The 11,416-nt window shown below is 54.8% G+C and overlaps 1 protein-coding gene across 4 annotated transcripts in view; it reads right to left on the bottom strand.

Moving 5' to 3' along the window:
- Positions 1-1,308: 1,308 nt before the first annotated feature.
- The window catches only part of NOL4L (nucleolar protein 4 like), a 62,909-nt gene continuing 52,801 nt past the window's right edge, over positions 1,309-11,416 (bottom strand). For all 4 annotated transcript variants that reach the window (XM_064391888.1, XM_064391889.1, XM_064391891.1 and 1 more), the window contains 6 exons: positions 10,418-10,689; positions 9,836-10,021; positions 9,564-9,755; positions 9,355-9,477; positions 8,894-9,095; positions 1,309-6,095 (listed from right to left, as the gene is read on the bottom strand). In XM_064391888.1, the coding sequence (XP_064247958.1) occupies positions 5,896-6,095; positions 8,894-9,095; positions 9,355-9,477; positions 9,564-9,755; positions 9,836-10,021; positions 10,418-10,689 (1,175 nt within the window). In that variant the 3' untranslated portion in view covers positions 1,309-5,895. The remainder of the gene's footprint in view (positions 6,096-8,893; positions 9,096-9,354; positions 9,478-9,563; positions 9,756-9,835; positions 10,022-10,417; positions 10,690-11,416) is intronic.

The following is an 11,416-nucleotide window of genomic DNA, read 5'->3' as shown; positions in this document are numbered from 1 at the left end:
GGTTCTGCAGGGCAAGCAGGGATCTGCCTGGGGCTGTGGGAGTGCTGAGATCCTTGTGGTGACACAATCCCTGACTTCCTGGCATTCCACAGCTCTGCCATTGCAGAACAGCAGCGATGGCCTCACACACCAGCCAGGGCTGGGGCAGCAGATGGTCCAGCACCAGCACTTGGGGTGAAAAGAGGCTTCTGTGGTTTTTGGAGGTTCATTGATATTCTGACTCTGGCAGGCTGTCTGCACACAGAATACCTGGATAATCTAAATAAGCTAAATACAGGGAATGCAAAAAATGAGTATTTACCTAGCCAGGCTTTAAAACTCAGTATTAAATCCTTCCCTGTTTTATTGGTGGGGGGTGATGGCATCAGGGTTAGCTACCTCTGGAATAGGGGAGCTTGGGGGTTTCAAGAGTAAAACCCATTAACATCAGAATTTCACAGAGCAATACTTTTTTCCTTTTTTTCCTCTCGGTGATATTTGTGTGCCAAGTTACAGATTTCTCCCTCCCAGCCCGGCTGCTGTTTGGCTCTGGCTCTGCCGTGCAGGCATGGGGACATCCTGAACCAGTCTGGCCAGGGGGCTCTGGAAGCCTCAGCAGGTGATGCCAACTGGTTTGCACCTGGTGTGGCCCAGCACTGCTTAGCCCTGTCCCTGCTCCCTTGGAAATCTGGAAGCAAAGCCCAGCCAGAGGCTCAGTCAGACCTGTCGGTGTCAGGGGCACAGGGCCACTGGTGCTGTGCTGCCAGACATTATTGAGTTCTGTGAATGCTCCGTTTGGGATGTGCTGTCCCAGGTGATCGTTTGCAAGCACAAACATTCAGGTGGGTGCTCCTGGCCTCGCTCCCGGCTGCAGCCGCAGCAAATCCCGGGAAGGGGGAGCCCACCCGCCTGCCCCGCCAGCATCCCCACCCCTGGGCAGCTGCATTTCCATGGAAGCTGCAAACCCCACCCTGGACCCTCTGGGTCTCCTGATGATCAAACCAGGAGATGGTATCTATACAGTGCTTGAAGAGGAACATTCATGGATGCAAAGGTTTATTATACTTAGTGAATAAAGCTGATAACGAAAAATCAGTATTTTCCATGAGGGAGAACTTTGCACAAACTTCAATGAAAAGTTTTTTTTTCTTTTTTCTTTTTTTTTTCTCACAAAAACCAGACACTTCACAAAATTAATTTTGTCAAAATATAAGTTAAGCATAAAACTGGTGCCTTGCCCCCTTTGTGAGTGCTGCCACTGTTCTCTCTGGTACCCACGCTGTCTGTTACGGAATGGAAAGCACAGCTTATGTCAACAGGAATGAGAGATGGTTTGGTTTGGGTTTTTTTTTCTTCCTTTTAACACGTAAATTTAGGTCCCGCTCTGGTGACTGATGGCACCAACCTCTCGCACAGGGCCTGGGGCGAGGGGCGGCGCTGGGGCCAGCAGCACCCAGCGGGGCTCGACAGTGGAGGAGAAAGCCCTTTTTGTTATACAGTGTTTATTAAGTAGATTCAGTCTTATATATGATATACAGATTCAAAAGAAAAAAAAAAAGGATTCCACATACTTATGAAATCAGTGCATTTAGCAAGTAATACCATGGAGATAACAGCTCGATTAACAGCTCATTGGTCTTTGTTAAGTGAGGGGACAGGGAGTTGGCCTGTGCTAATCATTCCACAAACAGAACAGAATTAAGTTGCATCACATATATAATAGACACACATTCTAAGAATTAAAATATTAAGCCACATTTACTGGAAAAATCCACAGTATATAACACAAATAACTCTTATCAAGCTCGTTGAGGAGGAAGTGCTCATCTGCTTAAGAGCCACATGAAGTTGCATAGGTGCCTATCTGCAAAAATATCATTTCCAAAGGAATCAATTGATTAAGCAATAAAGTGTCACCTTAGAAGCTGGATTAAGTGCCATACGCTTTCTGTGTGAGCCCTCGGGAAAGCAGCAGCTTCCCAAAGAGCCTCTTGTGCCTCGCTGGGAGCCTCCCGTGGGACGGCGCTCCCACCTCCACCCCGAGCAGCAGCCGGCTCGGGCGAGCTCACCCCCTTCCCCAAAGCATTCCCAATTCTGCCAGGAGTGTTTCCTCCTGGGCCCCTGCATCAGCCGGACCCTGCGGGCAGCACCGCCCTCCCACCCGTGCGGGAGGAGGAGGAGGAGGATGGGGAGGCAGCAGCACTGCCCACATCTGGTGCTTCAGAGCTCCGGATCAGCTCCCGATTGGAATTGCAGCCGATCCGTAAAACTACAGCGGTGGGGGGGGGAATACAACTTGTGCAAAACCCAAAATTGCTTAAAGGGTGTGCGGGTTTGGTGGGGTGTCCCTGGGCGGGCGCGTGGCGGTGGGTGGGTGAGGCTGTGGCTGGGTTAAGCAGATGAACTGGGTGAGGGGCAGCTTCCTCTTCAACAGCAGGTCTGGCAGAACACACGGGGTCGGGAGTTCTGTACATGTAAACAGTACACTTTCACTGAGTCCAAAATTAGGAGCAAAAATACAAAGGTTCACATTGGTCTTAGGTAGATACAGGCGAAGAACTGAGCTGTGCAGCTCCGAAACAACCGAACAAAAGTTTCTAAAGCACCACTAAATTATATAAAAATCAGACCATGGACGGATTGTAGTTGGTGTCTGGTGAAATACTATGCTACCTTGTAAAAAGTTTTACAAAAAATTACAAATCAAAAGTATATTAACCCTCTGAGTTCAAAGCAGCATTTTTTTTTTTTTCATGAACTGGTACTAAATCCGACGGCCGCTCCAGGAGGGAAGTGGCCCTTGGGATCGGGGAGGTACAAGTTACATCTGCTCACAACCCTGGGAACGCTCTCCCATAGAGAAACAGCGTCATGGGAACCGCACATCCAGGGCAGGATGGGTGTGTTGAAATTAAATAAAATTTAAAAAAAAAAAATCTCTTTTTTTTGACCAGTGATCAGCTTTTCTTAACCAAACCCAAGACCATCCAGACCATTTGCTAACCCAGCATTCTCCTTCCACCTCTCAGATATCTGGAAAGCCGGTGTATTCTGCTCCTGCTTGTTCCTTCTTGTTGAGAACCTGGACTAGCAATTCCTGACCCCGTCCTGCCCAGTGAGAGTGCAGGAATGTGGCTGAGAACAGTCCTGGAGCACAGGGAGCCACGGTGGAGCACGGAGCAGCTGCAGAGCACGGAGATGTCTGTGGAGCTCATGCCAAAGGAACCAGAACGCTGTGGCTCACAAAAAAAAAAAAGAAAAAAAGAAAAAAAGAAAAAAAAAAAAAAAGAAAAAGAAAGGGGAAAAAAAAAAAAGAAAAAAATATCCCTGACAGAAATTCGGAGTCAATCCCGTTTGTTTTACAACTTGTCCCAGATGTGGCTGTCACCAGGGCTTTGGGAATCTGAGTCTGTACCATTCAGCTGCAGGTTATGAACATCAGGTGCTGGGACAGGGCCGTGTTGGGCTCCCTCCTTCGGTGTCCTCTACAGCAGTTTGACCACGTGTGAGAGCTCCTGAACTTCCACATGTGCCGAGACAGGTTCAGAGGTGATCAGGAATGACTTGGATAAATAGAACTTAACCCAACGGTGGCTGTTGGTGGTCTGTCCACGTGCCCCCGGGTTACCTCTGTTTCAGTACAAACTGATGGCAAGCTTATGGCTAAAGGTTCCTCTGCCTCTGAGGGAGGCACCGGCGAGGGTGGGAGACCACGGAGAGGGAGAATCCCGGGACAGCGATTGTCTCTGCCTCTCCTGCCTGAACGGTAAGACTTTTCACAAATGGCTGCAGTTACAGATTTTGTCAAAGGTTTGTTACTTCATGGTATTCACACAAAAATAAATATTTACATAAATTCCAAGTATGGGAGGATGCAGTGGACAAACCAAGCAGGCTTCTGAAGTGCTGGGGAGAGCGTTAAGTCTGAGCCCTGGCTGGGGGCTGGCATCCCCGGGGGCCCCCTCCCCACTGCTGCGGGCAGGAGGGGATGGATGTGGCCACGATGCTCCTGGTTCCAGCATCGGGTCAGGTCTAAGAGCCACCATCACCTCGTCTCTGCACTGACCCCTCAGCTGCACCCCACAGCGAGGGGCTGGGTCCCTTTTCTCCAAATGCTATGGGAAGTTTAAGGTTTGGGGAAAACAGTCAATGCAATGGTTGATCCCTTCTGCTGTGGGGCCAGGCACACCTGGCCTCAGGAGCCAGCAGCTTTTTCTGATCTGAGACTAAAAGCAGGGTAAAGTTCTGTTTTTCTTCCAGTGTGTGGAGCATCATGGGGTGCAGAGGGTACAGGGGAACTGCCCGGGCCTGCTCCTGGCCAGACCAGTGGCTGCTCAAGCCCGTGCCACCAGCGTTGGCCCCTGGAGCAGCAGCCCCTGGCTGCTGGCTCCGAGTGGCCAAAAAATAAGATAAAAACTGGCTCCAAACCAAGAAAGTTTCTACCTACAAAACAGCTTTACACTTATCGAATTTCTATCTCGTGGTGTGGCCTTCAGCCAGGTGGGGGGGCTGTGGGGGACAGGGAGCAGCGGGACCCTCGCTGGTCTCTGCACAGCTCCAGAGCACGTTGCACTGCTGGGCTGGGCTCAGCACCCCTGGCCTGAGCGAGGTCCCTGGGTTAGCAGCACTGGCAGTAGGTATTGCACTGAGCAAAACGAAGTGCATCATTGTGGGGGGTGGAAACAGGGCAGAATGGTCACTGGGCTACGGTTCTTCCACACTTTGGGAACTGTGGGCTTGTTCCAGGACTGTGAGCAGGGAGGGGGAAGGATCCTGGGCCCCGGGGAGGGCTTTGTCAGTTCTGCTGCTCAGTGCTGCCCGCAGGAGCGGGCGGTCACCACCCCAGCTCCCCTCGGGGTGAGCCCTGCCCTGCCTCACGGGGGCCCGGGGCCGGCTGCAGACGGAGCAGAGCCGGGAGCAGCAGGACCCAGCCGGAGGTTCCAGCCTCCTCGGCACGATCCCCATGTCTGCAACGCTCACTGGCCCCCAGGACCGGCACCGCCAGTCCGGGAAGAAGCCCACAATGGAGTGTGAGGTAGAGTACGGATGGTGACCGCAAGACAGTGTTTCTCAGGTATCTCCTTCCTTTCTTCCTTCCTTCTCTTATCTGCAATGACTTTAATGAGTGTGAGATGTCCTTCCAGCCGGAGGTCTGCCGAGCTTGCCGAGTCTCTGCGGGAGGTTCAGACCCCACTGCTGCCACGGGACCTCTTAGAACAAAGGCCTAAGCAGGATGCTTGCGCTGCTGTTCAGCTCCCACCTACGCTCACCGGAGGCTGAGCAGCCTCGATGTCAAGGGCTGGATGGCAAACTTGCTCCCTGGGGGACAAGGGTTCACCAGAGAAACAGGCAGAGCTGCCTGGAAATTAGTAGTGTAGTGATATGGAATGTGTTATTTCACAGGAATAAATTCCTTCTGATCAGACAGACAAAAAACTGGCAATCTGTACAAACTCAAAAGAATCCATTTTCAGAAAAATAAATTACTAAGGGGAGAGGAGGGTCCATTTCTCAATAAATATGTGATTCAGCTCACCTAAGACTTGGAAATTATCCAGGGATGGGAATCTAACATTTGGGTCCACAAAGGTTATTCTAAGTACATCTGCAGCCCCAAACCTCCCCAGGCTCCCTTCTGCCCTTCAAAGTCCCACATCCTTCCAAGCTGCAGGGTTGGCTTCTGGTCGGCCGGAGGCACGGGTGTTGGTACGGTTCCAAAATGTGTCCTTGTGCCCGAAGTCCCAGGTGCTTGGAGTGTAAAAGAAAACAGGTCTTTTGGATCCCACCTTCTAAAACTACATGTGCCCACCACGCGGCGGGAGGACGATGGTGGTCCTGAGCAGGACACCGCTGGGAGCCTCTCTCTAGCAGGTATAAATTGTCTTGTCGACCGAGGAGCGATGCAGACACGGGGAGTCAGTTCTGCTGTAAAATGAGGTTTTCCAGTTCGTCTGCAGAGCGGAGCAGGAACGCCGCCGACTCCCGGTAGCCGGCGATGAGCTGCCGCACGGCGCTGATCTCCGTGGGGCTCAGCTGGGCCGCCTGCATGCCCCGGCTGCTGCTGTTGGAGGGGGCTGTGCTGGACGCCCCGCCTTTCATGCTGAGATCGGTCGGACCTGCCAAGAACAAGGGAGAGGGAAGCTCAGGCATAGCAAACTTTCCCGTGCTCATCCTGTTGTGATCCCAGACCTCTGCACCGCTTGGGAGGTGCCCACAGTGCCCGGATAACGGGAGGAGCTCCCATCCCACAGAGCAGCCACTCGCTGCCTCTGCAACAGGAACACAGGTCCAGAGGAGCCCACAGAGATGCTGCAAAGGTTGGAGCACCTCTGCTAGGGGGACATGCTGAGGGAATTGGGGTTGCTCAGCCTGGAGAACAGGAGGCTCTGCAGAGACCTCAGAGCTGCTTTCAGTGCCTAAAGGGGCTCCAAGAGAGCTGGAGAGAGACTTTGGACAAGGGCATGGAATGACAGAACAAGGGCAACGGTTTCAACCTCACAGAGGGCAGGCTTAGATGGGATACTGGGAAGAAATTCTTCCCTGTGAGACTGGTGAGTTTCTGGCACAGGTTGCCCAGAGAAGCTGTGGCTGCCCCATCCTTGGAAGTGTTCAAGGACAGGTTGGACAGGGCTTGGAGCAATCTGCTCTCGTGGAAAGTGTCCCTGCCTGTGGCAGGGGGTTGGAGTGAAGTCAACTTCAAGGCTTCTTCCAAACCAAATAATTCTGCAATTCTACAAAGAGGTTTCAGAGCCAATATGACAAAAATCCCATCCTGCAGCCTGGCACACAGCTCTGTGAAGAGAGGGTCTGCTGGGAGGTAAGCCAGCTCCTGTTGGCACCTGCACCATCAAAATCACCTTCCAGGTCATGGTTTTCCCTCTGCATATGGGGACTAACATCCCACATGGGCTGTGCTTCCCTGGTTTATCTTGATGCATGACCTCAGAAAGTAAAGGCAGGGGAAAAGGTGGACTTAGCTTCATGTTGGACTAAGTAAGAGAAGCAAAACAAAGAGCAAGAAACACACACAATCAACTGGAAATGAGGAGGGAAATGCCAGAAGATATACTAGAGATGTGATAGTAGTCAGGGAGAGGAGGCTGGTGAGGCTGCAGCCTGGAGGGAAGGAGAGAAGACACTGAACCAACCCCTGGGCTGTGAGCTGAGTGCTGCAGGAGGATGGAGCAGTTGGTGATGCTGGAGAAAGGCTTTGGGATGGCTGAGCCCTGCTGGGTGGCCTGACTCAGCCATGGGACACCAGGGACACGGAGCAAGGTGTTGTGGCTGTTTGCAAACCAGGATGGGAGGATTCAGCTGCCCTGAGTCCAGGTGGGTGGCACTGCTGATGGTGGCAGGGAGGGAAGCTCATTGCCCCGGGGGGAATGGAAAGGATTCAAGGAAAGCAATGCTGGAGCTGCGGGAGGAGCAGCACCAGCAGAAGTGCTCCATGCCAAGACAACCAGAGCTTCAAAGCGGGGGAGGAGGAGGAGAAGGAGGAGGAGAAGGAGGAGGCTCTCATGCGAAAGCAATTTCACTGGGCAGAAAAGGCAGCAGTAAACTGAGCCTGAGCTTGTTTCCCAGCTCACCAAGGGGGAAGAGCTGGGAGCAGGGATGTGGGCTTCAGCAAGAATTGCCTGAGGTGGGGGATGGAGGGTGAAGACACTTCTGGGCAGAAAAGCCCTGCGGGGCCTCTGCTCAGAGGGAGGAGAAGACGCAGCTCCTTGCAGAGTGCTCTTTCCTTTGAAGGACTGGGCAAGAGCTTGGGAAAAAGATAACTGCAAAACAGAGGTTTAAAAATCCCCTAAAAAGAAATAAGGTGAGGTGCTGCACCCAGGGCCTGTTTGCTCCTCCAGGGACCTTCCCGCATGTTCCCTGTCTCACATGGAGGAGCCAAAGGAGGGTGCCTGGCACTGGGGACCGGGTGGCTGTGCTGTTCTGGGGAGGAACCATTGCTGTGAGGATTAGGTCTCAGCAGCTGGAGGCCGGGACAGGATCTTTATTCAGGGTTAAGAAGCATTAGGAAGGGATGATAAGAGTTAATCCCAGACAGGCATCTCTCAGGCCTCCGGAAATCACATCCTTCCAAATCCTGGCTCCCGTCAGGGTGGGCTGGGGCAGGAGCCCAGAGTGCACCAGGACAGGCAATGGCAACCCAGGGACTGCAGAAGGACTGGACAAGGACTGGCAAGGGATCCAGCCCCTCCTGCCACTGCTGCTGCAGGACAGAGCCAGAGGGAGCACTTGATCTCATCCCATACCTCCTTCTCCAGGTGTGGGCGAGTCACCAGGTACTTTGGAGCCTTCCTGTGTGCCCTGCTCCAGGATACTCTGCTCTGTTCACTTGCTCCTTATCTCAAGCTCTGCCTACGCTCTCCTTCCACCTTACGGCCCTGCAGCATCAGTCCTGTTTTCTCAGCTGTTCCCAGGCAGTCCCCAGCCCCTCAGAGCCCTCCTGAGCTGTGGCTGTGCCCCCCACCCTGCCCCATCCCCGAGAGCAGAACGGCTCATACCAGCAGGAGATCAGGGCAGCGATAGGCACCCGCCCCTGTTAATAATTAACAGAGAATCTGGTATGAATTCTCCTTTTTTTTTTAAGTGACACTCCTTCCCTCTACCAGTGCCACCCAAACCGTCCTTCCAAGTGCAGTTCAACAATTAACCACCTGCTGATGACGTGAGCAGAGCCACCAGACAGAAGGGACAAGAGGGGATTTCAGAGCAGCTCTGTGCAGCGGTGGGAGAGGTGCTGCCATGACTGGGAGCTCTGTGGGAGCTCTGGGAGCAGCTCCTGCCTCTCCTCCAGCAACCAGCTCAACCCCACAGCTGGGGATGCCAGGAACCCTGGTGCACTGCCCGGGCATGGGGCAGAGGTGTTGCCAGGTGAGCTCCCTGTGCCCCTGGCACAGCCACTCACCATTACTGTGGTTGCCCGTCTGGAGGGATGCAGGGGGCTGCAGGCTGCCCCCCAGGGACCCGTAGCCACGGTAGCTGTAGTTCAGGCTTCCATTGATGTAGACTGGGTCTTGGGAGTAAGATGAAGCTGGCAGTGAGTAGGAGGAGTGGGTGATGGCTGTGGAGTCTCTGGAGTGCTGCTTGTCTAGAGCGATCGGTTCGTCCTGCACAGGGGAAACACAGACCCACTCCAGCAAGGAGCCTGGCTGTCCTCTGTGGCCAGCAGGATGGACAGGGCAGGGATGCCTGGTGTCCTGCACTGCAGTGTGCCCAATCCAAACCATCACTCCCATCCCTACTGGCCCCAGGACACACCACAGGGCTTTGTCCTGCAGCCCCTCAGACTTTCAAAAAGACTTCTGACCCCACCACAGGACACCACCAGGTCTGCTCCCCACCCACCTCCAGCTGCCAGCACTGTACCTGGGAGGTCTGGTAGATCTCCAGCCGCATCCTCTTGGCTGCTTTCCGCGTTTCGCTCTCGCAGGCGGCGGCCAGGATGTTCTCTGCCATGGCTGAGGTCAGGTGAGGCGGCGTGGGCCTGGTCTGCAGGGACACAAGCAGAGAGGATGCTCAGGATGTGCTGCTCTGGGTGCTGGGACTAAGGGCAGGGCACTGGGGTGGCCACTCACCATCTCCATGCCGTTCTTCTTCATGCGGCGGCAGGACTTGAGGTAGGTGCGGATGCGCTTGCGCGCCCGCTCCTGGAACTCGGGGAACTGCCGGCTGCAGGACTCGATGATGGCCTGGATCTTCTCCTTGGGCTGCTTGGAGATGGGAACCATCCGGTCCAGGTTCTCGTCCACAAAAAGGCGCACAAACATCTGCAAATAGAGAAGACAGGCGGTGGGAACCCTGAGACGGAAGGCAGGCGGGCTCACCCTCCCTGTGGAGCTCTCCTTACATTGAAGGCCTTTAGCCTCTCCGGGTCCATCCCCTCCGAGTCATTGATCTTATCATTGTCTTCATGGTCATCGTGGTCATCATCATCTTCATCAGCTGTGGGGGCCCTGCCGACAGTCAGGTCCTCGGGGCAGCCGCTCACCTCTGTCTTGATGGAGTCATAGCTGCCAGAGCTGTACGGCGGGGACTGAGAGGAGACAGGGGTTACCACCAGCAGCTCTCACCTCATGCACCTGCCCTTTCTCCTTGTCTTGCTGCATCTGATCCCTCCCCTGCAACCCAGGGAGATGAACCCATGGCCAGGCTCCCCTGCGTGTCACCTCCTGCCTGCTTTGGGCAGCGGGGAGCATGGTGGCCTCAGCGAGCCTGTGATAACCTGGTGGCCCCACGACAGCTCTGGCTGGTGAGGCCATAGCTCTGCCTGTGGGAAACACTGTCTGACCCAGCATGAATGGGCTCCTTGTCCCATGGTGGCTGTGGCACAGCTGGTCAGGGCTGAGGTGAGCCCACTGCAGTGCCCAGCTCTGGGGCAGCTGGGGTGTGGGGCGCGTCCCTGGCTCTCCCAGAGCATCCCAGGCCGTACCTCTGCTGTGGTCTTCACCCCGTACTTGACCCTGCTGCGCAGCCCGTCGGCACTGCAGCTGTCGGACTGGTAGGAAGGGGTGATGTGGGCAGGCGTGAGCTTGTCGCAGAGGTTGATGGGCTGGTCGTCAGCCGAGGCCGTGAAGTCCATGGGGGCTGTGGTGCCATTGCCGTTCATTTCGGGGAAGGCGCTGTCGCCCTGCGTGCTGCTGGAGGTGGAGGGGTTCAGGGTGGAGGAGCCATTCCCGCTGCAGCTCTCTGACGAGGAGTCGTCTGCAAGGAAGGATGTGTGTCACCCCCTTGGCACCCTACGACCATCTTCCCAAAGCTGCTCTGGGCTCACTTGGTGGCTGAGCTGCCCCTGGGAGCCAGGCTGGCACTGCTGCACTTTGGGCCCTGGTATGCAGCAGATGCTGGTGTCCATGCCTGCAAGGCCATTGTCACAGGGATCCACTCCCTCATCCCTCAAAGCACAACAGGTGCTGCCGTGCCCCATGCCCGAGCCACCCATCCCTCTGCAGGTGACAGTCCCCACGCCTCCGCCCTAGGCTATGGTGCCTGGGCTTGAATAAGAACTTTGGAATTTGGTCCTTTTCAGTTTCTGTTTGCATTGCAGGGAGGAGAAAGGGGCACTGCCTCTCCCTGCCAGGTCCCCTGCCATCCTCCTGGCCCAGTTTGGGGCTGGGTGCAATGGGAAGTGACAAGTTCCAGCACTGGTGGTTAAGGGACATGCAGTTCTGCAGAGTGCTGGGCCAGGGGGATGACAAATGAGGACAGGCTCACTTGGGTGGGAAAACCCTAAATCCATGGTGCCTGGAAGCAGCATTAGGAGCTCTGCTCACAGCTGGCACCACCCAGCAAGGCTTCTCCTTGGCATGCTGCTGCAGGGAGGGGACAGGGGCTGCACAATGTCCTTCCTGTCTCATTCAAAGCCCAAGTGACCTACACCCTACATGCACACTCCTGTTCCCAGTTTCCACATGCCCTAGAGCCATCCCCA

This window comes from Passer domesticus, chromosome 16 (assembly GCF_036417665.1).
Source record: "Passer domesticus isolate bPasDom1 chromosome 16, bPasDom1.hap1, whole genome shotgun sequence".
NCBI classification, from domain to species: Eukaryota; Metazoa; Chordata; class Aves; order Passeriformes; family Passeridae; genus Passer; species Passer domesticus.
This window is presented reverse-complemented; position numbering and strand designations above follow the sequence as displayed.